This window comes from Hyperoodon ampullatus (assembly GCF_949752795.1).
Source record: "Hyperoodon ampullatus genome assembly, chromosome: 13".
Classification (NCBI taxonomy): Eukaryota; Metazoa; Chordata; class Mammalia; order Artiodactyla; family Ziphiidae; genus Hyperoodon; species Hyperoodon ampullatus.
In genome coordinates, this window is record NC_136926.1 from 49,433,086 (window position 1) to 49,458,195 (window position 25,110).

The 25,110-nt window shown below is 36.1% G+C and overlaps 1 protein-coding gene across 2 annotated transcripts in view; it reads left to right on the forward strand.

Annotated features, from left to right (window-relative positions):
* ASXL3 (ASXL transcriptional regulator 3) overlaps nucleotides 1–25,110 on the forward strand; it is a gene marked incomplete at both ends in the record, with an annotated part of 167,875 nt that overhangs the window by 50,503 nt on the left and 92,262 nt on the right. Inside the window, 2 exons of one of the 2 annotated variants that reach the window (XM_079717245.1) lie at nucleotides 15,635–15,742; nucleotides 16,984–17,092. In XM_079717245.1, coding sequence (XP_079573371.1) covers nucleotides 15,635–15,742; nucleotides 16,984–17,092 — 217 coding nt within the window. Of the gene's footprint in view, nucleotides 1–15,633; nucleotides 15,743–16,983; nucleotides 17,093–25,110 lie in introns of both variants that reach the window. The other variant, XM_079717246.1, reaches the window with a different exon arrangement.

A 25,110-nucleotide genomic window follows, 5' to 3' on the forward strand; every position in this document is an offset into this window, starting at 1 on the left:
TCCTCTGTACAGAAGAGTATTAATTTAGGTTGCTTTTCTGCAATCCCTACTCCCAACTATGTCTCTAATGAATCATATTTCCCAAGGGGGGAAATTAAAACAAGAACTAGGTGTATTAAATTTCTTTTAAGCCTACTGCCAGATTCTTAGATGTATTTTTAGGTGTCGAATACTAAGTTTGGGGAAGGGAAGGATGCTTAAATTCACTGGCCTTTGTATTTATTCTTCCTTTTTCAAGTTTGTTTTTACTTTATAATTCTGTCTGAATTTTGTGGATGTATTTCATACCATCTCAAGTAATTATGGTGTTTGAATTTCACAGTAGTTCTATTTCATAACAAAAGGCTATGTTTATTAAATATCTTTTTATGGGAATCCTTTTAATCAAAGCAGACAACTACCACTGAACAAACTGTCTTGAGAATGCAAGTGGTCAAAGAAGATGAGGAGGAGGGAGGAAGGAAGAAGAAAGCTAAATTAAATGGACATTTGCCCTGTGGTATGAATGCCAATCTTAACAGTAGTAGTTGGTGTAGTTATTTTTAAACATTTCCTTTATCAAACATTTAAAGGTAAAAATTTTCCCATAGCCAGCAAAACTCTGAGTTGAATTCTTTTGACATTCTGCTGATCAAGGAATTTCCTAGGAGTAGTACTGGAGTCTTCTGCAGAGAAGCAGTAGGAGGATGAATTAGAGATGAAGTAATGGACAAGGAAATATTTATAAACATTTTAAGTGTTTATGGAACATGTAATGGCTAGTTGTATTTTATATTGAGGAAGTACAGACATGATTGAAAATTTAAATATGAAAAGTCATAGCATTGGAAAAACTTAGAAAAATTCAAATCTAACTTTTGAATTCACCTTTGAGAGGGAATGACGTTTTACAGAAGCTGTAAAATAAACTACAAAGGAAAAGATGAATGTAATTGTCTACATAAAATTTTATGTATTTGCAGATCAAAAACAAAACATTAAGTGACAATGGAGAAAATATTCGTAGTTAATATTTTTAGCTAATATAAGCTAGAAGTATTATATAAAAAGATTATTAAAACAAAAAGAAATGTTGACCTTGGAACATTGTGGTCAAAGGTCATGAACAGAGGACCTTCAATGCATAAAACTAGGGAATAAACAAGTATGTGGATAAGATTTGATCTTACGAATAATCACAGAAATGCAAAGTAAAGAGCCACTGGAGACTGTCTTTTGGTTTACCTAATAAATTAATCATTGCAAGCACTTCACCCTGACTCCAAATGATGCTTTCTGCTAATATACTCCTGGTGACAGTGTAAGCCAAAACAACTCACTTGAAAAGCCAGTTGGCATTATTTGCAAAAGGTCATTACATAATTTATATCTCCTGAATTAATAATGCCACTTCTGCAAGCCTATCTTAAAATATCTTTGAATGTAAGGAAAAAAGTGTCATATACCCTAAAATATTCACATCAATCCTATTTCAATTATGAATAAAGAATATAAATGCTCACCAGTAATATCAGTGATTCTCAAACTTGACAGTGCAGTAAAATCATTTGGAAAAACATAAGAAAATGCTGAAGGCTTGGCTCCACCAGAGATGTTTATTTAATAAGTTTGGGGTTGCCTCAAAATTTGCATTTCAAAAAATTCCCCTAAAAATTCTAATGCACAGCCAGATTGAAATCCACTGGCTTGAAACAAGTTGATAGAATATTTTTAACAATTCGATATATTTATTATGGCTGTGTAGTAGTTTCGACAGGGTGTAATATAAAATAAAATATTGTGATTCAATATTTAGGTAAATTATAACTTTAAAATAGAAACCTGCTAGAAACACAGGCTAGAAGAAAGCTTGTAAAATGCTCAGAGTTGTTTTAAGGAGTTGAGATTTTTTTTAGCTATTTTTTCATTTTTTCTTCAATGGACAGATATTTTAGTAATGTTCTTATATTACTTTTTATTTTATTTATTGATTATTTTTTTAAGTTTAATACAAATTTTTTATTCTGGGTGCTTTTTAACATTTCAAACAAAAACATTGCAAAAAAAGCATTGCAAAAACAATACAAAAAGATTTAAAATATATAATTTACATATAACCATCATGTAAGTATATGTCTTCATTATATATATTTTATTCATAATTTTGCCTGTAGCTTTATTTTAGTATCTTTTATGTTTCTTGTAATATAAGTTATATCCTTTATAAAAACCTTGCAGTGTTCTTACTAGAAGTCAAGATAAAAGAATACCAAATCAAACTAGCCAAGGATCTAAGTTATCCATCTCCTGATTTTTGGTCAAAATACAGGATTAGGATTATTTTCCTGTGGAGATTCAAACCTGAGGCACTTGCCATCAGGCTGATATTTATTTAATTTAATTTATTTTTTTATGTGCATTCTTATTTATTTATTTTTTTTTAACATCTTTATTGTATTGGAGTATAATTGCTTTACCATGCTGTGTTAGTTTCTGCTGTATAACAAAGTGAATCAGCTATATGTATACATATATCCCCATATCCCCTCCCTCTTGCGTCTCCCTCCCACCCTTCCTATCCCACCCCTTTAGGTGGTCACAAAGCACCGAGCTGTTCTCCCCATGCGATGCAGCTGCTCCCCACCAGCTATCTATTTTACATTTGGTAGTGTGTATTATATTACTCTTTAAAAGAAAAACTATGTTTAAAAGAAGGGTTCCTGCTGGCTAGATCCTCTAGGTAATTACCTACTTATGGGTTGTTTCTACCTATGAATACAGAGATTTATTCTGACTTCTAAAATAGTCATATCCTGAAGTTAGAGTTACACCTCATATTATTATAATGAAATTCTTCATGGGATTCTTTTTTTCCTTTTTTCATCTCAGAAATATTTTCTCATGTAGTTTTCTGACTTTGGAATGTAATAAGCTCAAGTCAGTCACTTTCTCTTCTTTTATTAGTCTACATCTGTGCCTTTCAATTTTCACCTTTCCAAATACCATCTATATGCTGATGGCTCCCCGGTGTTTGTCCCTAACCCTAGCATTAACTCTGTGATGCATGTGTATATCTGAATTTAGGATGCATACCTTTAAATTAGTAAGTCCAGAACTAAATTCACCATATTTTTTCCCAAACCATCTCTTCTGTGTTGCCAATTTTAATTCATTATACCACCGTTTACCCCAAGCCCCTGAAGCAATCCTAAATTCCTTCTGCTACCTCATCATACACATCTTGTCAGTTTCTGTATCCTACTGGTTTTTGTCCCCCATATTTCTTCTCATGTATTTCTTGACTCTTTCTCCACATCTCTTCCTTACCATTATTTCTCTGGCGAGGTTCTTGTTATCTTCCCTGCAGTCTAGTACCACAGGCTCCTAATTGATCTGTCTTCTTCTAGACCTGTCTCATTCTGGATCTATCCTCATGCGTACAGCAGGACAAGGGTATTTCCTTCCTTAAAATCTTCTGGGGCTCTCCATCATCTCCTGCATGGAGTCTAAGCTCCTCACCAGGGAGCTTAAACTGAGGTATAACTGCCATGTACGTGGCATGGTGCGTACCTTCCCTTTGGAATCTGATCCCAACCCTGTCCTCCCTCCCACTCACTGCTCTGGAAATATCAAATAATCATGTTTCTGCAGACTGTGTTCACTTCTGTCCCTGTATGCCCTCTTCATGCTGTTCTCTCTGCCTGGAGTGACCTCTTTACGTTCATTTGATTAGATCAGCAAAATTTAAAGATGAATACTGTCCACCATGGACTAGGGTGGGGAAAATAGTTACTCTCAGTGAAGGTAATTCGGAAGTAACTATCAACATTTTGAAAGCGCCCTTTTATATAAAAATTCTACTTTTTGGAATCTATCCTAGAGAAATAGTTATACCTACTGTCTTGGTCTGTTGGGGCTGCTGTAACAGAATACCGTAGACTGGGTGGCTTATACACAACAGAAATTTGTTTCTCTCTGTTCTGGAGGCTGCAGAGTCCAAGGTCAAGGCACCTGTGGATTTGGAATCTGGTGAGGGCCTGCTTTCTGGTTCATAGATGTTTGACTTCACACTGAGTCCTTACATGGGAATGGGGGGAGAGAGCTCTCCAGGGTCTCTTTTAGAAGAACAGTAATCCCATGCAAGACGGCTCCATCCTCATGACCTAATCACCTCCCAAAGGCCTCCACTTCCCAATAGTACCACGTTGGGGGTTAGGTTTCAACATATGAATTTTGGGGAGAACGCAAACATTCAGTCTATAGCATACTTACAAGGAGACATATATACCAGATTCTTCATTGCAGTACCATTTGAATGGGTAAAATTAGGTGCAAGCCACATGTTAAATAATAAGGAAATAGTTTTAAAATTACAGTACAACATATCTACTCTATCAGATAGTAAGACCATTATATGAATATTAAGAGCATTTAATATTCTATAGAACATTACGAGCAAACAATATTCTATGGGAAATTTTCTCATTCATATTATTAAGTAAAAAAGTATGCATCTACTGGTATGCACTAACAGATCTCATTTCTGTTGAAAAGAGATTTAAAATACAAAACCATAGAGTTGAATATATGCATATGTATGAATGAAAATAGGAAAAGCTCTGGGAAAAAAACATGGCACATCTTTAATAGCCATTACTTCAGAAGCAATGAGTGTGGTTGGGGGAAGTTGAGAGGGATTTATTACTTTTAACTCTGTATAATGATGTACCTTTACACTTTCATATAATTTCCATGTGTTTATTTATTTGCTTGCATAAAAGTGTTTAAACCTTAATATAAGTTGACACAGGGGAGAAGGCTCTGATAGAATCAGAGAGAAGCCAAATTATGGGTAAAAGAACAAAATCATCAACAATCTTTTTTTTTCTTTTTTGAAAATACAGCAAAATATCAGACCAACAACCACCAGCTGGAATTAACAGATGTGGACATGTTGTCATAGTTGCTTTGGATTTCTTTTAAATAAAGTGTGGCAGAAAAAGCTGGAGTTCCTTTGATTTCCTTCTTTTCTCAGAGGCAATCAGTGTCATAGATTTGCTGTGTACTATTGTGGTTCAGAATTTTATAGTTTCGCTATGTATATACAAAGTATATCTATATCTATAGTTATAACCTACTGGTGAACATTTAATTTATTGGCAGTTTTTTTCCTGAACAAATAATGACTCTTTGTGAATATGCGTTGAGTTTATCTAGGGACTGTACCAAAAAGTGGAATTGCTGATCTGTAAAACATGCACACCTGTTTTTTTTTTTTCTTTTTTTCCACTAGATATTGCCAGATGCCTTTCCAAACTGGTTGTATCAGTTTATATTCTCACTAGAGTATTTCATAGTTCCTGTTTCTGGACATCCTCAGCCAATGTTTGGTATTGCCAAGCTTCAAATTTTGTTCTCTTCTGTAAATCATGAAATGTTAGCTTATCACCAGCCACTGAATGTTTTCTGAGCATCTGAGTCTGACAGGGCCCTATGAGGGGAACAAGTCCTAAGGAGCTGATTACCACTGAGCCAAGAGGTATTAGATAGCACAGAACTAAATGCTGCAGTCACAGGACAGGCTGTGATGCCTACAGAGGTTCAGAAACCATCATTATGGATGGGAGAGTTAATTAGGAGTTTTTAGGAGGTAAAGGCGAGGCATCCTTGACAAATGAGTAGGAAGGGAGGAGAACAGACGATTTTGAAGATGAAGGGAATATAAAGGCAGGCGGCATGGCTAGAATCAACAGTATGCCAATTGTCCAACCATTATTAATTGTCCTTAAAGCCTTAACCAGAAAGATATTAGTAGAGCTTTAATGCATACCTGTTTTGAATTCATCATTTTACAGATGAGAACATCGAGGCCTAGAAAAATGAGATAAGCTTGTATAAATCACTTAGCCTATTAGACAAGTGTCAAAAATAAAATAAGCAGCGGATTTTTTGGCTTATTTAACTTGTACATCCAATAGGCTGAACTTTAACGTGACTAGATAATGCAGGAGTCCAAGTGATGTCATCTTTCCCTGCCATGTTTTCTTCCTATGTTTCGCTCTGCTTGCCTGTGGTTAGCTATGTTCTCAGCAGGCTCCATCCTTGTGGAAGCAGAGGTAGTCACTAGCTAATATTTTTTTGTACCTTTACAGTAAGCTTCTGTTTTTACTGAAAATAATGTATGCTCATCCCCTTTATTTCTATATCAGTTTCCCCAAAGATACTCAGACTCCCACAATTTGGCCAGATAGTTTAACGTGGCTAGCCTTTCTGGTGGGGAAATCAGGACCATTTCACTGATGGCTGAACTGGAATAAGGTAAAATTCCTAAGAGAAAGGAATGCAGGGCGTGCCAATATAAGATGGCCATGTAGGGCTTCCCTGGTGGCGCAGTGGTTGAGAGTCCGCCTGCCGATGCAGGGGATACGGGTTCGTGCCCCGGTCTGGGAGGATCCCACGTGCCGCGGAGCGGCTGGGCCCGTGAGCCATGGCCGCTGAGCCTGCGCATCCGGAGCCTGTGCTCTGCAACGGGAGTGGCCACAGCAGTGAGAGGCCCGCATACCGCAAAAAAAAAAAAAAAAAAAAAAAAAAAAAAAAAAAAAAAAAATAAGATGGCCATGTAGCCTGTGTAGTAGGTAGGGTGTTTGAGACACATAATTGTAGTCAGGAGTTTAAATAGAATATAGATGATATTCACTGTGAGTGCTTTATGTCCACAAATCCATGATTGTAACAGTTTTTATAACAGTGATTAAGTTCATTTCAACAAACACCTTTTGAGTACATTAGGATTGTTTGTCAGATAATACAAATAAATAAATATGTGTCTATCCCCTGTGGAGTTCCCAAACTGGTTGGAAGTTGTAAGGTCAGGAGAGTTAGAAGTGTAAACAATTTTGACGGAAGGAAACCCTGAGGGATATGCAGAGTGTTGAGATTGTAATACAGTGAGGGAGATACCCTGGTATCACAGAAGGCTATGTATATACAAAGTATATCTATATCTATAGTTATGACCTACTGGTGAACATTTAATTTATTGGCACCATACAGGTGGTAGTTAAGCACTTTATTTTGAATGGTAAATGGAGCAAGGAATGGGATGAAATTCCAGGGAGATGGTTTCACAGGCGCCAAAATAGAGAGATGGGAAACCACAGAAGCACATGGTTTACTGAGCTGGATCAGATCAGAGGAGAGTAGTCTGGGAATCGGGGAGTAATCTGAGAGTTGGGGAAGATGAAGATGAAGGAGGTGCCAAGTGTACTGTAGAGGATCCTAATGTCAGCCAAGGGCTTTGTGCTTCCTTTGGTGGGCAGTGAAAAGCACTGATTTAAAAAAAAGCAGTCAGTGAATCTAGTGTATAGCATGGCCTGAAGCCTGAGCAGTGTTTCATTTGTTTGTTTTTGTTTTTTTAATAGGAAAATTGCTCTGGCACCAGTGGGTAGACCAAATTGCAGCAGGGAGATATTGAAAGCAGGGGTAGGGGTAGGAGCTATAGAACTGTCTTCTTGTGACGTAAAGATTGTTTGAATTAGGATGTGAGGTAGTAAAAAATGTATATTGAAAGGTGAATGTTGTTGAGGCAGAATAATTCAAATAGTCTGAGAAATGCTCCATTCCTGGGTGATGAAAAGGAGGGTACCCGTCACTGAGTGAGAGACATAGAGAATCAGGAGAAAGATCTCCACTGGGAGAGATGAGTAAGATGACTTTTATGTTGGGTAATATAATATTGCAAATATATAGTATTTTCATTTATATGTGGATACTGTTTGTAAATTTTTCAATGCTATTTAAAGTGTCTGGGTGTTTTTCAATTTTATAAATCTACACAGGGAAAAATAATCATCACACTGCTTTATTTTTTCACAGAGAAACAAATTTTTATATACCTTTAAAATAATTTTTAAGCATTTTTCTAATAAAATATTCCTGGGAATATCCAAGCTAGGTACTTTTTCCTAATGACCCTAACCATAAATAAAGTTTAGCATTTCCCCACATATATTTCTTGGCATTCTGTAATAGGGGATGTTGCTACATATTATTGTGGGGAGGATTTGAAAATTATATATGCTTAGGAAACACTGAGTTAAGTAGGTTTCTGGAGTTATGTAAGATTTTTCAGAGACTTTAGTGTATACTGTTAATGTATTTGGTGAGTTTGCAAAGGGAGAATGCAGCTTTTCCAAAACTCCTTTGACAGTTTTTTGAGCATCACTTGGGACTAATATCCCATAGAACACATTCAGAAACACTGTAATATTAGCCATTGCTAACAAAATGGGAGAGTATGAGTAGCTACAAGTAGAACATAGAAATTAACATTTTTATATGGATCTATTTTATCATACTAAATATATTTACAATGTCTGTTCTTTAATATATGAAATCCACTGTTTTATTTTATTTTGGAAGATACGTGGGTGTTTTGGCATAAATGAAAATATTCTCTTTGAGATTATAGTTGTGGGGAAATAGTATAAAGTCCTGAAGAGCCATCAATGGCCATGGGTTGGCTGCCTCTACATTGGAGTTAGTGATAGAAGAAATCCACACATGATCCCATCTCAGTCATCTTCTTAGAATAAACTAGGGGTAACATCTACATTCCAAATGATTTTCTTCTTTTTGTGGCACATGCCTCAAGGCTCCTTTCTCCTGAATCCCTTGTCATTTCATATGTATTCCGAGAATTCAGTTCAGCTCAGCCTGCATTTCTGTTCTGTACAAAGCACTGTCAGAGTGCAAATTTATTTCAAGATTAGTTTGGCATATATAATGTGCTCAATAAGTATTTATTCAACTGATGGATTGTGTTATTCTTTAATGATCTAGTTCTACAAAGAGGCATCTCAATTACAGATCTGAATTCTCTACCATATTCTCTCAAAGGTCCTTCTTCCTTAGTGTTCATAGGGTAGCAGTACCTGAACAAGACAACCAACAGTGTCATCTTCTGCTATCTAGTTCTTTCTTTTTATTGTTTGAAATTTACCCTGGGGGAGTCATTGTTATAGGCAATGTTGAGTGAAGATGGAGCCAACATCTTACCATTTTCCAGCATCTGGCTTTTCTTTGTGTGTTTCCTTCAAGTGCTAAATATTCTTCTGTAGTATCCAAGGATAGTTAAGTGGAAGAAACAACTCTATGGACAGGGAATGTGGGGTGGTGGAAAGAGCACGGACATTGGAATCAATAGAATTTGGTTCCAGCTGTGTCACTTAGTTCTTATTTGACTACACTATGATTCTTAACCTCTCAGCCTCAGTTACATCTGTAAAACTAGGAATCATGTTTACATTTTATGGTGACTGTAAGGAATATAGATAATAGTTGTGAAAGCCCGGTTGCATTAAGGATGCTCAATAAATGGCAACTATAATAAGAGATATTTATTATTATCATTCTGTTCTCTCTACCTTTACTGAATAAGTTATTTTCAATATTTATCACACGTGAAAGGCTGTGGGATAGGGGGTGTGCACACTTGCACATCTTCACTTATTTTTACTAATGAAACAAAAATGAAACCAGACAAAATATTACCTGAACCAATTCTTTAAACAAGCTACAGAATATTTAATTTCTTTCCATTTGCCATCCTTTGTACCTCTAGATGTTGGTTACTTTGAGCCATAATAGTAATAAATAATAATACTAATAATAATAACTCACAATTTTTGAACACGTACAATATGCCAGACATAATTCTAGGTGTTTTACATGTTTTAACTCATTAAATCTTCAGAATGATCCCCTAGGCAATAGTGACTTTTGTTATCCACATTTTGTAGTTGAGAAACCTGAGACCCAGAGAGGTGAAGTCCAAAGTCCTATAGCTAGTAAATGGTCTAGCCTCAGCTGAACTCAGGCTGACTGGCTCCAGACGTCACAGTCTTATTCATTGTATTCCACTGCCTTTCTTAGTATAGCAGTGGTAATATGGCATGTCACGACATGCATGGTTGTAGAGATACAATCGCCAATATTCAGCTATACATGTGGTGTGTTCTTTCCTTAATGTCTATAATCAAAGATAACCATCTCCTCATATTTTAGTTGGAGGTCTTTAAAAATTATAATTTAGATTATATGCTTTAGCTTACATGTTTTTAGGGCCAATTTCTTAATTTTCTTATAGATCCTATTCTAAAATAATACTGAGCAAACTTTTGTCTTTGTATTGATGTTTTGAAATTCTTGTCTCCTAAAACAAAAGGTCTGTTTAGTGAATATGGCTGTATGAATCTCTGTAGTCTATCTAGTGGTAGCTTGGTAATGTCCATAAAGTAGATACAGAGTCTAAGTTCAAATGCCTGTTTATATTCCCCAAATAATATATTTTTCTACTGTTCAAGCCAATCAGAGATACATGTCTAGGTTTAGAGTCTGAAACTGTTTCTCTAAATTTAAAAATTAAATTGTACAACATATGTCACTTGGTAATTTTATTTCTTGCCTCAATATCCCCACCTCAAAAAAGAGTACTTCGGACTGTCTCTAATTTTACCCTACACACATGTTGAATATTGAAAATCATGTAGGTATTCTTTACATAGAAAAATGCAAACTATCTTCTTTTTAAATATGACCCATCTCTTGAGGTAACTGGTTGTTCCTATTTATTTTTATATGTTTATATGGGCTTTGAAATCAGAGTAGAATTTGGATTTCAGCTGTATCAGTTAGCTGTTTAACTGCAGAAGGATTCTTAACCTCTCAGTCTCAGTTATATCTGCAAAACTGGAAATCTTACTTAACATTTTATAACTCTAATATTTATTATTTGTTATAAGTCAGTGCCCATTAAAAACTTTCACTAGTGATCCTCTTAGAGGGACTATGAAGTTTGGGACACTGTTTTTGTCTTCAAAATCAAATTTCAGAATTGCTGTAGGTCATTTTTTGGCTAATATTTTATGTGCTGGGATTCTTCAGATAACATATATATAAAGGATTCTAACTTTTACGTTTTTATTTTTCAATCGTTTTGGGGGGTTCCAGACTAGCAGTAATATTTCTCAAGAGTAAGAAGTTTGTTTGGCTTGACGTTCTAGGGTAGTTTTTAATCATCTAGGTTACTGATTTATCAATAGATATAAACCTTGTGTATGTGTGTTTAAGAGTCATCCACATGCAATGGTAGAAATAGTTTATTCTTCTATTAGTAGTAGTGACCTGCCCATTAAATATGTAAATACGTAAGTAAATCCAAAGGTGCATTATTGGTTTTTTTTTAACATTTTAAAAACATTTTTTGTGAAATGTGACATATATAAAGTGAAATGCACAAATCCTAAGTAAACAATTTAATTTTCACATAGTGAACACTAAGATTCTGTATAAAGAACTGAAACGTTCCCTCCACCCCAGAGGCCCACATAATTTCCCCTTAAAAATATATCCTTTAAAATTAAGACATTTTCTCTAGGCTATCAACACTGGAAATACTTGAAAGGAACTGTTACTAATTTTTTTGAAAGAGTAAACATAAAATTGTTTCAATTAATTCATATTAATAAGACAGCACAATAACAGACTAATAATGCTGCTTAATAATTGCTCCTTAAATTTGTTGAATTTTTAGACTTCAGTTGTTCAGGATTACTTTTTTGATGTTCCCATAATTGCAAAATGAGATTTTAGAATGTTTGCAGGAAATAGCTTTCATCTAAAATTATTATTAAGAGATACTTAGTCAAGTAGTTTAAGATTTGGATTATTTAAGTACTGTCTTGTAAAGCATTATTATGTTATATGGAAAGGAACAGAGGACCACGATGATGATATTTTCTTTGTCGTGTGTAAATATTCTTTCAATTGCATTCCCCAGATATTTGTTCTGGTTTTTAAAATTATTAAAATAGACAGGCCATCCATTCTCTTCACCAAGTGTGCACTATTAGTAAAATTTTATGTGTTCTGTCAACAATTTGATGTGATAAAGCAATGGTTTTTCTGTAGTTCACACAGCACTGGGGCTCTGCAAAGCATCTCTGGGGGTTCTTTGATGTCTAGACAGTTTAAATTATGCCATCTCCCCTGCCTCCAAATTCCACCCCGTTCTGCTTCAGGGGTTGTGGGAAATGAAAACAAACCAGAAGGGTTCCACAACCCTACAGTCTAAGGAGGAAAACAAACAAATAGAATAAGGTGTATATCTACCCTGGCAGGTGTATAGGGAAGGGCTCAATTACAGGGAATGGGAGAAAGAAAAGAATTGGGGGCAAATAGTGTCCTGTTTATTTACTCCTAATTATATCCCTAGTATGGAACTATATGAGGCTTGTGGACAAAATGAAAACATTATGGAAGTGTTAGGGAAGAAAGTAGAATTCACCTTTTACCCCAGTCCTCCAGTGTTTTCCTCCCTGCCAACAGCCAAATCTAAGAGTTTGGTGTGTTTCTTGTACACTGTCTTATTTATTGAAATGGTAAGATGTAGAATTGCATTTTAAGTTTGAAAACTAACTCTTTTTTCCTTCCTTTCTTTTTTGTTTTCTTTTTATAAATTGGGATATCGCAATTCTTCCAATTCATCATTTTAGAAAGTAAGTAACTTTTGAAATTTTAGAGATTTTTTTTGGTTAAAATGTTGTTTTATTATTTCATATATTGTGTACACATGCACGTATTCTATTGCAGAAATTTTAGCTTTTAAATTCTGACTGAGGTGATTAACTCTTGCGTTAAGTGTGAGCAAATTTTTTTAATTAAAAATAAGAAATATTGCGTAGAAGGTGTCCATGCTCTCTAACAATACAGACTTTTAGCACATACTTGCCTCATCTTTCATACCCACAGTAGGTCATTGTGCTTTTTTAATATACACAGATGTATAAATGTATGTTTGTATCTTTTTTAAAGATGGCCTAGGTATACTTGCTAGTTCTGTTTTTTCTGAATATTAAAATAATAAAAATACATAAATGAGACTTTTATTTGCTCCTGTTCAATGACAGTTAATTAAGACGTTCATGTTTTCAGGGAAAGCAGTCCAAAATTTCTAGACCTTATGGAAATGCTGAGAATAATAGCCATAAGTAAAGGGTATGAAAGATTTTTAAAATTCACTTTCCTATGGATATGCAGTGGATAAAACAGTTACCTTTTTAGTAAGCACTTCACTCTTTCGATGCTAATGTTTTATTGTTTTAAATAAAATGGACTATACAATTCGGGTTTTTTTCTATGAAGAAATGCAAGTGATATGTTTAAAACTAAGTGACTATATCAACCACTGACTTGAGTAGTAAAATTTGCATTTGATTGCAAAGTATTTTTTAATTCTTCTGAAATGCAAATGTTATATAGTTTTGAAATAAAATGAATTTCATATGTTTGTTTTGGGAAAGATTTGGGAAAATTACAGTAGTCATTGAGACTTTTGGAGATCTATTGTCATGTGATTGTAAATTACATATTTTAAAAAATATTTCTGCAGTAAATCTTGAGTTTATTGAGTTAATAAACAGTATAATTTAATAATATGTTCAACAGAGCTTATTATTTATATGAAACTGGGTGTTTATCACTTATGTTTGCAGCAGGCATAGCATTAAACTGCTATTTAATAGTCAGTTTATCTTCTACAATTATCTTTGGTTTACTGTACCTTAGAAAGAAAATGTAAATTATAGTGATAGTAAATTATATTCGTTCCATATTTTTTAGTTGTCTTTAAATCTGTATTATTCTCTAATATTCTAAATCTGAGTTCTTGGAATTGTGTGTATTAAGACCTTAGGAATAAAGAACAGGAAGCGTGTGTGTGAGGTTTGATAGGTGCACAGTTGTATTAAGTTATATTTTTAAAACATCGACATTGTTTCATTTTTATGTATAGGATTCTATTTTACTTGCAGTGTTAACATTTTCTTGCCAAGTCCCTCCAGAAAAATCTGTGTTTCTGACAGTTTCACCAAATTAAAGCTCCACAAATCTGGCATAATAATTCCCAGCTTCAAATTGTCTGTGCTTTTTCTGAAGAGAATGATGATAAAAAAATATATATTTTGCAGTCTTCAGTATACCATGTATAGCATTATTTATCTGGAATTTATTCATGGACAGCTATTTCTGGGAGATGAATATATTTTACTTTATAAGGTATGCCTGGCCCACTTTACATATGAGCAGAACATCTTTTATGAGGAAAAATAATGAAATGAGGTCTGTAAGCTTGTAGAAGCTTCGAGAGGAAAGATATTACATAAACGTCCAGCATTGTTTCTATGTGTACTTCAGTGTTCTAACTGCATTGTTCTATGACCAAATTTATATTAGGGCTCTGGCTTCCTGTCAAACCCAATGGAATCATATTGATGTGTTGGCACAGAGAAGCTGTTTCCTAAAATAATAAAGAGTGTTCTTCTTATTACAATACTTATAAACCTTTATGACCATGATGTGTATATATGCTGCCTTGCTATTGTGTGTTGTGTCAACTCAGCAAATTTGGCTTTTTCATTTTATTGGTGAGTATTCATAGTAAGTAAGAGATTGGATAATCTTGGGTTTTAGAAAACTTTTAATTTAGTTAGTGACATAAAAATATGTTTCTATCACAGAAATTCAAACTTTAAAGCCTTAATATCCTAAAGGTTCTCTTGTCCCAGGATATCTTGGATTACATACCCAGAACCCCTACTAGGTAAATGGGGTGGAGTAAGGCTTCTAATCTTTATTGGTTCAAACAAATATTGATCTTTTAGCATATTAGGAAGTAAAATGTATATGGAAACATAAGTAAATGAAAGTAACAATTCTACCTCTAAATTCTAGTGTACAAAAATATCAGTTTCCAAACAAAACACAAAAAAAGTTCTGAAGTCTACCCCAGGAAATACATACATATTATACATTTCATAAACATCTTTTTAAGTATATGAATACATTTCAATAATGTTTGTAGGTACGTGTTTTGATATTTGAATCAATAGTGTAATGCTGTTTGGTTTCTTAAAAAAATCTGTCTTCATAATTTAGTCACTTGCATCTTTACTACCGAACATAATTATTAGCTGGGTAGAATTCCCAAACACATATTTCTTTATCTGACAAATAAAGAACTGAGGAAAGGATGTCATTGAAGAAGTTGTATCAGTGATGTAAACACAGATATAGATTTTTATTTGACCTTGTGAGAAATGCAATCCCATGAGTAACTTAAATACTTGTAATTTCAAATCAGTTCTCCCGTGGTTTATTATTCTTTTGTTGCTTTTCAACCTATAGGATGGAGCTGTCCTTGAACTTGGTTTATTTGATCATTCAAGTGCAACCATCAAGTTGTCTGTAATATTTAAAACCTGAGGCTTCATGGTATTATTTGCAAAATAACACCACATAAACGTTTGGGCTTTGGTTTCTTTGAAATATAGTGTTGGTTGCTTTATGAATAAAAGCATAATTTCAATTCCGGAGACTTTTTGCCTGAAGCCTATAAGACAGATGCATCTGATTAACTTTGGCGAAACTGGACTGGCCTGTTATTGTAATGTAGATGTTTTCGGGGTTGGGAGGATATTTTAAAAAGGCATGCGAGGGGTCTTTTTTTTTTTTTTTTTTCTTAAGAGACTGAGAACAGTTTTGCCACAGAAACTGCGTCTCAGACTGCTTCATTTTTTGCACACTTTTATTTTCTAGTGGAACTTCTCCATTAGCCTGTCTGAATGCAATGCTTCACACTAACACTCGAATAGGGGATGGAACATTCTTCAAAATCCCTGGAAAGTCAGGCCTCTATGCTCTCAAAGTAAGTTGGACTGTTCTGCATATTATGTCTGTTATTACTATGTATCACGCATTTACATGTGAAGGTAAACAAAATTAGACTTGGGTGAAGGGTAGAATGACTCCTTTGCCTTTTCAATGTTTTCAGATGTCTTAAAAGTGATTTCATATTAAGAATAAACAATGACATTTTCTTTAAAGAAAATATATCTGTGGTTTCACTCTAACATATGGTAATGGAAAATAGTTGTGGCTTCCTTAAAATTCTTGATTCTTAAAAATTTACATGGAGGAGTGCCATGGTTGATCAGCCAAGTTTTAAGATGATCACAGTTGCCAAATACTATTTGACTTAATGACCGTCGGTTGATATACGGGCTTCACACCTGTATGCCTTTCTGTCTTTTACAAAAAATAAGAAATGTACCCATTCTTCTTGAAAATTTGCTGATTTAAATCAATTATTCAAATTTAAAACAACCACTGATCTCCGGGAAGTTTTTACTAATAATGCATACTTGTTATATGAGAAGAATAGAGAAATAAAAAGCTTCAGATAACTGAGTCTTAATTATTTTAGTGTAATTCCCATTTCCATCTAGAATGGAAATGCCATGTAAGATGCAAAATTCCAGAGAACAAAAGCTGATGATCTGCAAATGGTTGCATAACTTGCATCAAGCAAAATCAATGTATTATTTCTTATAAATTAAAAAAAGTCTGCTTTAATAAATGATGGGTTACATTTAAAATTCATTAATTTCCTTTGAGAAGTTTCGTTTTGTTTTGTTTTGGGGTTTTTTTTAATGCTAAAAGCTATACCTGGCAAAGAAGTAGGGGTTCTTTCCCAGCTACTTAGCGTCAGGCTCTTAAACTGTGTGTGTTTCAGAAAACAATACAGGTTAATCAAAGGACTTGTATTATTTCAGTTGATTTTTGTAGCTACTTGGGTATTTAATTTATAATTAAAATTCTGAGTCATTAAGCCATTTTCTAAAGTAAGGAAAATTGAGAAAAATGGAAACAACATATGTTAAAAAAAAAACTTGTTTTTTGTATGGATTTTAAAGGTTATCCAAAAAATCAACTATGGCAATGTGCTTCCCCACCCCCACCAAGGAGTAGTTTTACATTAAAAAGTAAATCAATACTGAAATTCCAAATCACAAGCAACTGTGATAATTCCTTAGGACTGTGGAAGTATTTTGAATGTTTTCAGTTGCTAATACATCTCCATAAATCATTATTTTTAAAATAATATAGAAAGAGGAGTCATCATGCTCAGCTGATGGAACATTGGATTTAGGCTGTGAGTCTGAATTGGAAGGCACAGAGATGGCGGAGGTCAGTGCCAATGGGGAAGGAAATGGAGGTAAGTGTGACAAATTTCAGGATACAAACCCTGTTCTCTTAAAGGTTATGTAGAATTCCAATAACTTACTAATTGAGTTCCCTACCATTACAGATACAGTTTTCTTCTAAGCTACTACCTCTTAGATTTATCATCAAACAATGCTGGTTCAAAAGGTTAGCACCTAAGAAAAGTAAACAGCTCTTTGCTTTTTGTTTTATTTTGTATTTTAGCAGTATGGATTTCCCTGGGTAGTATTCTTGAGTGTTATCAGTATATTTCTCCTGCAAGCTGAGAGGGTTACTGGGGTATGTCGTGGTTTTATTCTTATATCAGTGAGGCCTGAGAATGCCAGTGTTTTATTTCTGATCGTGCTGATTTTTTCTGTGATCACAAGTAGTTTTATAATAGCTTTGTTCCTAGGTTTGTCCTTAATAAATTAAGCTTAATGTTAACATTCCTGACAGCAACACAATGACCAAATAAGTTATATTCTTCTGAAATGCTTTTGAAAAGTGAGAAACCCTTCTAGAATCCTAAGGGGGCATTTTCCACCTCTGAATTCTGTCCATGTGGATTCATTTTTATCTTTCTCAAAACATTTGCATTGTGATTCTGTTGGTGTATGTAATTTCTGTACTGCAGTTTTGGCAATTCTTTGTTCCACAAAAGCTGCTGTACTTTTCTTTAACCCTACTCAGTGGTCCCCCAAGTGGACCCAGATCATGATTTGAGAGGAAGAGTGTGTCATTAAAGTCTCTGTTGGTGGACTCATAGAAATCAGTAAATTATCTTTAAACAAAGAAACCTTAAAGGATCCTTGCAGAAAAATCATATTTCAGTAATAGCCCAAAGCCATTCATTTTATTAATGGTCATAGGAGTCCCTTTGTATTCTGACTGGCCACTCCTACCCTTTAAACTGATGTGCTTTCTGATAGTCCCCAAGGGACTGGTTCTGCTCCAGTGCTATCTGACCTGCAGCCGAGGTGCTGAATTAATGTAGGAAACAGATTCTTGTCTTAGTAAAATGGCTGAAGTCGGCTTTCTAGACTTTTTTTAGCTAACTTTCATTGAATTTGCTGTCCTTATTCCTATACCTTTTGAAAACTCAACTAAGCCCCCCACCATTGTTGTAGTAGTGCTGTGAACTTTGGCAGGTCCTTGTGGTTAGAAAGAGAACAAAGCAGAGATGCATGACATTTTCTGGATTTCTGGAAGGGGCACACCCTTCTCCTTCAGTAGGATTAAGGGGGACCTTATTGGGTCACCCTTTTTGCTGTACTGCCTGCTTGCATGAGCACTTACGTGTTCCCTCTCCCTCCTCCACCACCTCTCTGTTAACGTATATCAACGTTATGTATTGAGTTTCTGCTATGTGCCAAGTACTGTTCTTGACATTATAGTTACAGCAGTGAAAAAGAAGAACAGAAAGAGACCTCTCATGGATTTTATATTGGTAGAGAGACAGACAATAAGCAAAATAAACATGTAAAATTTACAGCTTATTCAGTGCCAACAAGAGATATGGGGCAAAATAAATTAAATAAGGAGATAAGAGTGAGAGAGGGGTATTTGAGAAAAGACCCGAGGCAGTGAGGGAGCAGGCATTTGATGGGAGAGAGTTCTAGGTAAAAGAAGGAGCAATTACAAAGGTCTTGAGGCAGTAGAGTGCCTGGAATGTTCCAGAAACATCAAGAGGCCAGTGTAGTTGGAGTCCAGAGTGAGCAAGGGAGAAGATGGTAAGATACAGTGTCAGAGAAGTTATGGGGCCTGGTACGGAAGTTCGCTTCTTATTGCTCCATTTTTCTCACTGAAATAGGAAACAAGTTCTTCAGCCAAGGGTGAAGATGGGGAAGTAGCTTTGTAGATCTAAGGGGAAGGTAGAAAATGTTTGTCTCAAGTCCAACAGCATTAAGGACACTCCTGAAGTGGCTAATCCTGAATTTAACATGAGATCAGCCAGCCTAGTTGTACATATTTCTCCAGTCGTGTTCATGATCGCTGTTCGGGTGTGGAGTGGGTACAGAGTTGGATTGGACCAGAACTTGGATTTTGCCAGGTGTGAATGATGAAGCCAGAGTGGGACACAGTTGAGGGTACATGACATAGAATATTGAAATCCATCTCCATTGAATTTCAGCTGGCTGTGGAGGTGAGGGAAGACACGAGTGTGTGTGGGATGCTGTGAAGGAGGAGCTGGACGTCTCCCTAGGGTGGACAGATTGCTTTTTTGTTTTGTTTTGTTTTTGTGGTACGCGGGCCTCTCACTGTTGTGGCCTCTCCCGTTGCGGAGCACAGGCTCCGGACGTGCAGGCTCAGCAGCCATGGCTCATGGGCCCAGCCGCTCCGCGGCCTGTGGGATCTTCCCGGACCGGGGCACGAACCCGCGTCCCCCGCATCGGCAGGCGGACTCTCAACCACTGCGCCACCAGGGAAGCCGCAGATTGTTTGATGTGGTGTTCTAGAGGAAATGAGTTGGAAGGATAGGTGATGTAAGAGTGGAATGTGTGAAATCGAGGTTAGGGTGATATGGGATGCATGTCTGAGATGAAAGAGGGAGGGTAGGTTGAAGGCTGTCATGAATGCTTAGGCAGTGTGTGTACCCTCTTCAGAGTGACCTGGCTGAAGTGACCATCGGCGACTGAAACTCAGCAGGCCTTCCTCTGCCCAGCTTCGTGTCCTGGGATGGAGCAGGGTCTACCTGGAGGAACTGTTGCCTTTTCCTATTTGCACAAAGATGTTGTAAAGGCTGGTGGTGGCCCTGCCATGAAATATTAGAGAATCGTCTGTGTGGATATTGAAACAGACAATTATGACAGAACTATCATTGAAAGGGTGTGGCACTTAGGAGCTAAAATCTCCCGAAAATGAAAGGGAGTAATCCAGGAGTTGGTGAATATTTAACAAGGAGGAGCAGTCTGTTGATGCTGGAGGCATCTAAGGAGCAGGGAAGGAGAATAGAGTCCCCTCGTCCCATTTCCAGGCCCAGCGGTACAAGATGCGTGGAAAAGAAACAGGCTGCTACCTGAGCGTGTTCCAGGGGAAGTAGTGTCCATTGGAGAGAGCCAGGTTTTGTAGATCAAGACGCAAAGGGAGTGTTCAGGGAAAAAGTTAGAGGTTAATCAGAGATTTTGCTAACAACTAATTCTGAATGTCAGAGGAAAGGGTGGGAGGGTTTTAGTGGCTGGGAAGGGGTCGGGGACAGGGTGAGAGCACTTAGCCAGTAATTAAACCAGAGCAGGGATAAGCAAACTCCCCTAATTTGAAATGTGAATAGGTACTTCACCAAATAACACATACCCCCACATCTCCAGCTAATGTGACCAAAACTAGATTTCCTGGCCTCTCCTTTGAAGTTGTATTAGCGAAATTGCTTTGAGGAATCACTGAAAGAATAGTAAATAGCTTATTTCCCTGAGTATTCCTTGACTTGCCCACTTTTACATCTCATTGCAAACCACAATGGCTTCTTATAGGACAAGTATATTTCCTCTCCGTGTGTATACCGTAGACTTATGTGTATAGTCCATTAACCTTAGGATACATTTTCAAACTTAGATATTGAAAATATGTTGAGTGCTCACAATGCCTAGGCTTTGTGAGCTGTTTACATGTAGATTGTTTAATCCTGACAACATTCCTGTGAGATATTCAGTCTTCCTAGGCTCTGTTATTGTATTTTATTTAATTTTTCTATTTTTAATTTTAATTTTATTTTACTTTTGACCAGTGAGGAAATGGACTTAGACGTTAAATATTTCATCCAAGTGTCAAGCCCAGGTAGATGTGAGTGACACCCAAAGCCAGGCTCTGACCACTGACTCTGCCTGGGACTGTAGGGGACACTCTTAGCCAGGAGTCTTTGATGCAGTTTGGTTTTTCAACATTTGTCCAACTCTGTACTGACTATAAACTTGAGCTTATCCAAATGAAGGCATGGGCTACCACATGATTTCTTACAAATCAATAATAAATACTATGAACCTGAACTGGTTTAGGTGATTTCCTTGCTTACTCTATTTCTAATACGTATTTGAACCAGCAGTTAGAATGGATATAATTTCCACACTTCGTACAGCTGTACAAATATACTTTGAAAATATAATTAGAGAGGGAAGGTGGGGATGTGTGGGGTTGCAGGGGCATGGGAGAAAGGGCAAGGGGAGAGGAGGAGGGGAGGGGAGGGTCCCACCATCTGTTTTTTAAATCTTTATTCCCTTCTCCTTTTCCCATTCCTCCTTTGGGATGAAAGGGTGAAAAGTATCAAGGTGAATAATAACTGTCAATTGGTAGGATATGCCTGTGGCAGTCCAAAGAGTAAGCCTCCGCTAGCATAGAGCTATTTCAAATGAACAAAGATTAGTTGACATTTGTTGCACCACTAAAGGGGAAACACAGTGAAGTATTTGAAAAGAAAGCACTTTACAAAAACTGATAACCAGAAAGAAATCTTGCAGCCTGATTCCAGTAGTAACATTTGAGTCTTTAGGGAGAGTTAAGATAATAACGGTAATGTTTTTGTCCTTTTCTTTCAATCAGTTGGCCAGCAAAACAGATTCGTTTTTAAATGAGAGGTGCTTTGCCAAGATACCTTGTTTTAACGCTTTGTTGAAAATTTTTAGAGTTCAGGAAAAGTGATACATTATCAATTATAGAATTTACAAGACACAAAACTATAGTTGTGCATTATGTTTCTTTGACTCCTAAACAGTTTTTCAAGTTAATAAGAATTAGAGACTCAAGAAAGTAAACTCTTCACATTTTACAAGCTTAGCTCTAAAGACCGAAGAGTGACTTAGGTGAATCACTTGATATATCTTTGTTGACAACCCATGACCATTTATGCCAATATAAGTATAGATCTGTGTCACCCAAAGAAAATATGTAGAATTTTATGGGCTATTTTAGTCAGAGATTTATGGTTATGTTTGTGTCTGAGTTGTTTTCTGAACATAATACATTGGTATATCATGAGTTTGCTTACACATATTAAGTTGACTTACAGTGCATTGCTGGCTGCAGAAACCACACATATTTTATAAGAAATGACACACTCAGTAGATCGTCTTCACTTTCTTCCCCATCTATTTATAAATTGTTATTAACAGGGAAAAAAATGAGCTTCTCTTTTTGCGGCCCTGATATATTTCATGTTTAAAATCAAAAGCAACCATCCTATCCAATCTTTTAAAATGAGGAAACTGGAGAATGTACAATTTTCATCCATAGAGATCAAAAAAGGTTCTGCTTGTTATTAACCCTAATGGCTTTCAGGGAGGAAGCAGCACTCTAGCTGGAGAATTAGTATTTTCAAAGTCTCTATTTAGGGAAAAAGATTATAGAGAACACATATCCTATGTTTTAGTCTTCAGATCCCAGGGTGAATAATGATTCCAACATTTGAAGAATTTTCCGTGGTCCTTTTCATTATTCCTTATGGCCAGTTTTATAAGCAGGTTTCTGATTGTATGATTCTTGGCAGGAGTCGTGTTAACTTAATGAAACATTATTCTGCTCACTCTTTGTTTGCATTGGCTCAGAGGCCACAGAGGGGTCTTTTTTCAAAAGTGAAAAGTGCTTTAAGATGGCCTGAAGTGTGTGCATAGGATCTCTTTTGAGACATCAATTACACACAGATGAGGAGCTTCCTGGAGGAAGTGAGAAGGGTACTAATAAAGGTTTTGGTGCCCTCAGGGAGTATTCACACTGACAGTTTATCAGTGGCAGTTTTATACGAGGGGAGAGAAAGGAAAATGAGGGGACCCTGGAGCTGTGAAGGGAGTGTTCAACTAACTTTCGAAAATGTCGCCCAACTATTTGGTGTGTCTCTGCTCTCAGTGTTATATGTCTGGTCTTGCTGGAGGCTTTTCAGGAGCTTGTCTGCGACTGCTCCTGTGTGATTTTACATCAGATGACACATGAGCCTTCTTTGTGTTCACCATCCATTTCCACCTGACAGCCATCCCTGAGAATCTTGTAGGAAGGAAGGGAATTGTTTCAGTGACTGCGTCAGGCCCCCTGATTTTCTTAGGTTAGGCTACTTTGTCAAAGTAGGTTAGGCTACTTTGTCTTTTATCCAACGTCTGAATTTTCGTTAACAGCTTTGTTGGCTCGTACAGACACCTGTTCTACATTGGTGGGCCAGGGAAACTTAAGTATGTGAAAATGTTGTTTAAGTTACACATGGAAGAAAATACAGAGGAAAAAGAATACTCTTCACAGTCAGAAATGATCATTGGCAGGATATAAAACTTCCTCTGCCCACTCTTTCTCATTCTCCTTTCTTTCATTCCAGCCCACAGCTTTCCCAGTTCAGAAGTATGAGGGACTTCAGAAGTTCATGCAGGCCTGGATCCTCTCTCATGCCAGCATTTTACTTAAGCCAGTCAATTAAAGTAGACATCATTCTAATAGTAAATGCCCAGAGGGATGGGAATCTCACAGACTCATTTATATTTGTCTCTCTGTGTTTTTGATAACTTTTATAGTCAAGAAATTTTTCCTTATGCTGAAATCTCTTGAGCTTTTAATTAAACCAATTTTCGCTTGTATTTCCCTCTGATGATGGAGAACAGCTGGGCATCATCTAGATATCACCCCCTTCATCTTAACTTCTCCAAATAACTTGTCCCAGCCCTTTCAAACATTACTTATAGATACTATTTTCCATTTCTTTTACCCATTAGGGACCTCTTGTTCTTACATATTTCTCCATGAACTATGAACTTTATTCTTGTGTAAGTGGATTTTGGTCAATTTTAACAGCCCAGAGTCATGAAAGAAAAAAAAGTTTTCTTTTTAAGTGCAGATAAAGTGACCCATTTAAATGTACTTTCCCCCTCTTTTCTTGTGCTAGGAGGGAAATATTTCATAATATAAAGACTGGAAATAGAGTATGGTATCATGATAAAAGCAAACTCCCTCTCAAATAAAACCAAAATTAAAGGTACTCCCCCAATTACCTATCCTGACAAGCCAGATTTCTTTTTGATTGATATAGTTGGTGATTGGTATAGAGGAACAAAAGCATCCATGCTCTTAAAATGGAGTACTTTTTTCCATGATGCCAGATAATCCATTCTTTCGTTTTCTCTAAAGTGACAGTGTGTACCCATTTCTCAAACAGTTAACCATGTGTTTATCTAACTCTAACCCTAACCCTAACTGTTTGGGGCGTATGGATACATTACATGGTGTCCTAATCATTTTTATTCTTGAATTTTTTCCCTTTAAAATAAGTTTTAGATCCAAAGGAACATTCATACATTTTATTTTCTATTACATTTACTTTCTTTAAAGTTCTATAATTATTTTATCAGAAATAAATAATTAGGGAGAATGGTTTCTTCTCCCTTTCTTGTACACTGGAGTTCTCTTTTATATGTTGAAGAATGAAGTAGTAGTGCCCATGAATGAAGCACTTATCCTTGACCTGTACCAACCTTTTAATGATATTCTTCCTGCATACTTTTTTCTATTTCTCATTTTCTAGGTGGGTTCCTGTATTTCTGTGTAGATGTTTCAGGAACTTGCTGCAGTGTAGAAGATCACAGGTGTTGTGCGATATAAGATAATAGCTTCTAATGTTTCCCCCCTCACAGCAGCTTACTGTGTTATTATTCTCCATAATTCTGAGAGGAATCTGTGTTCGTTCTCTGGTAGGAGCAATTAGGTGGTTAGAGGCTGGTACCTATCAGATATGCTTTTCCTATTAAATATTTTCATTTCTGGTTTGAGTTTCTCTTGTCTGAGTTTAAAGGGATATTTTTATGGATATCCAGAGGTACTAGTATAACTAAATTGCCCTGATGATAAATTGAGTGCTTGTTAAGAGGGATTCCTATACCTTCAGTTCCTCCTAGTCACCTGTAGAGATTCAGTGTCCTGTCCGGTGCAAACCAAAGTGTTTGTGAACCATTTGTGGACATTGCAATTAAATCGTGATACATCTAGTTCCGGGATATCAGATGAGCATCATTTGTAGCATATGATATCAGCCACCCAAATCTTTAAGGTGTCCGGCATGATTACATCTTA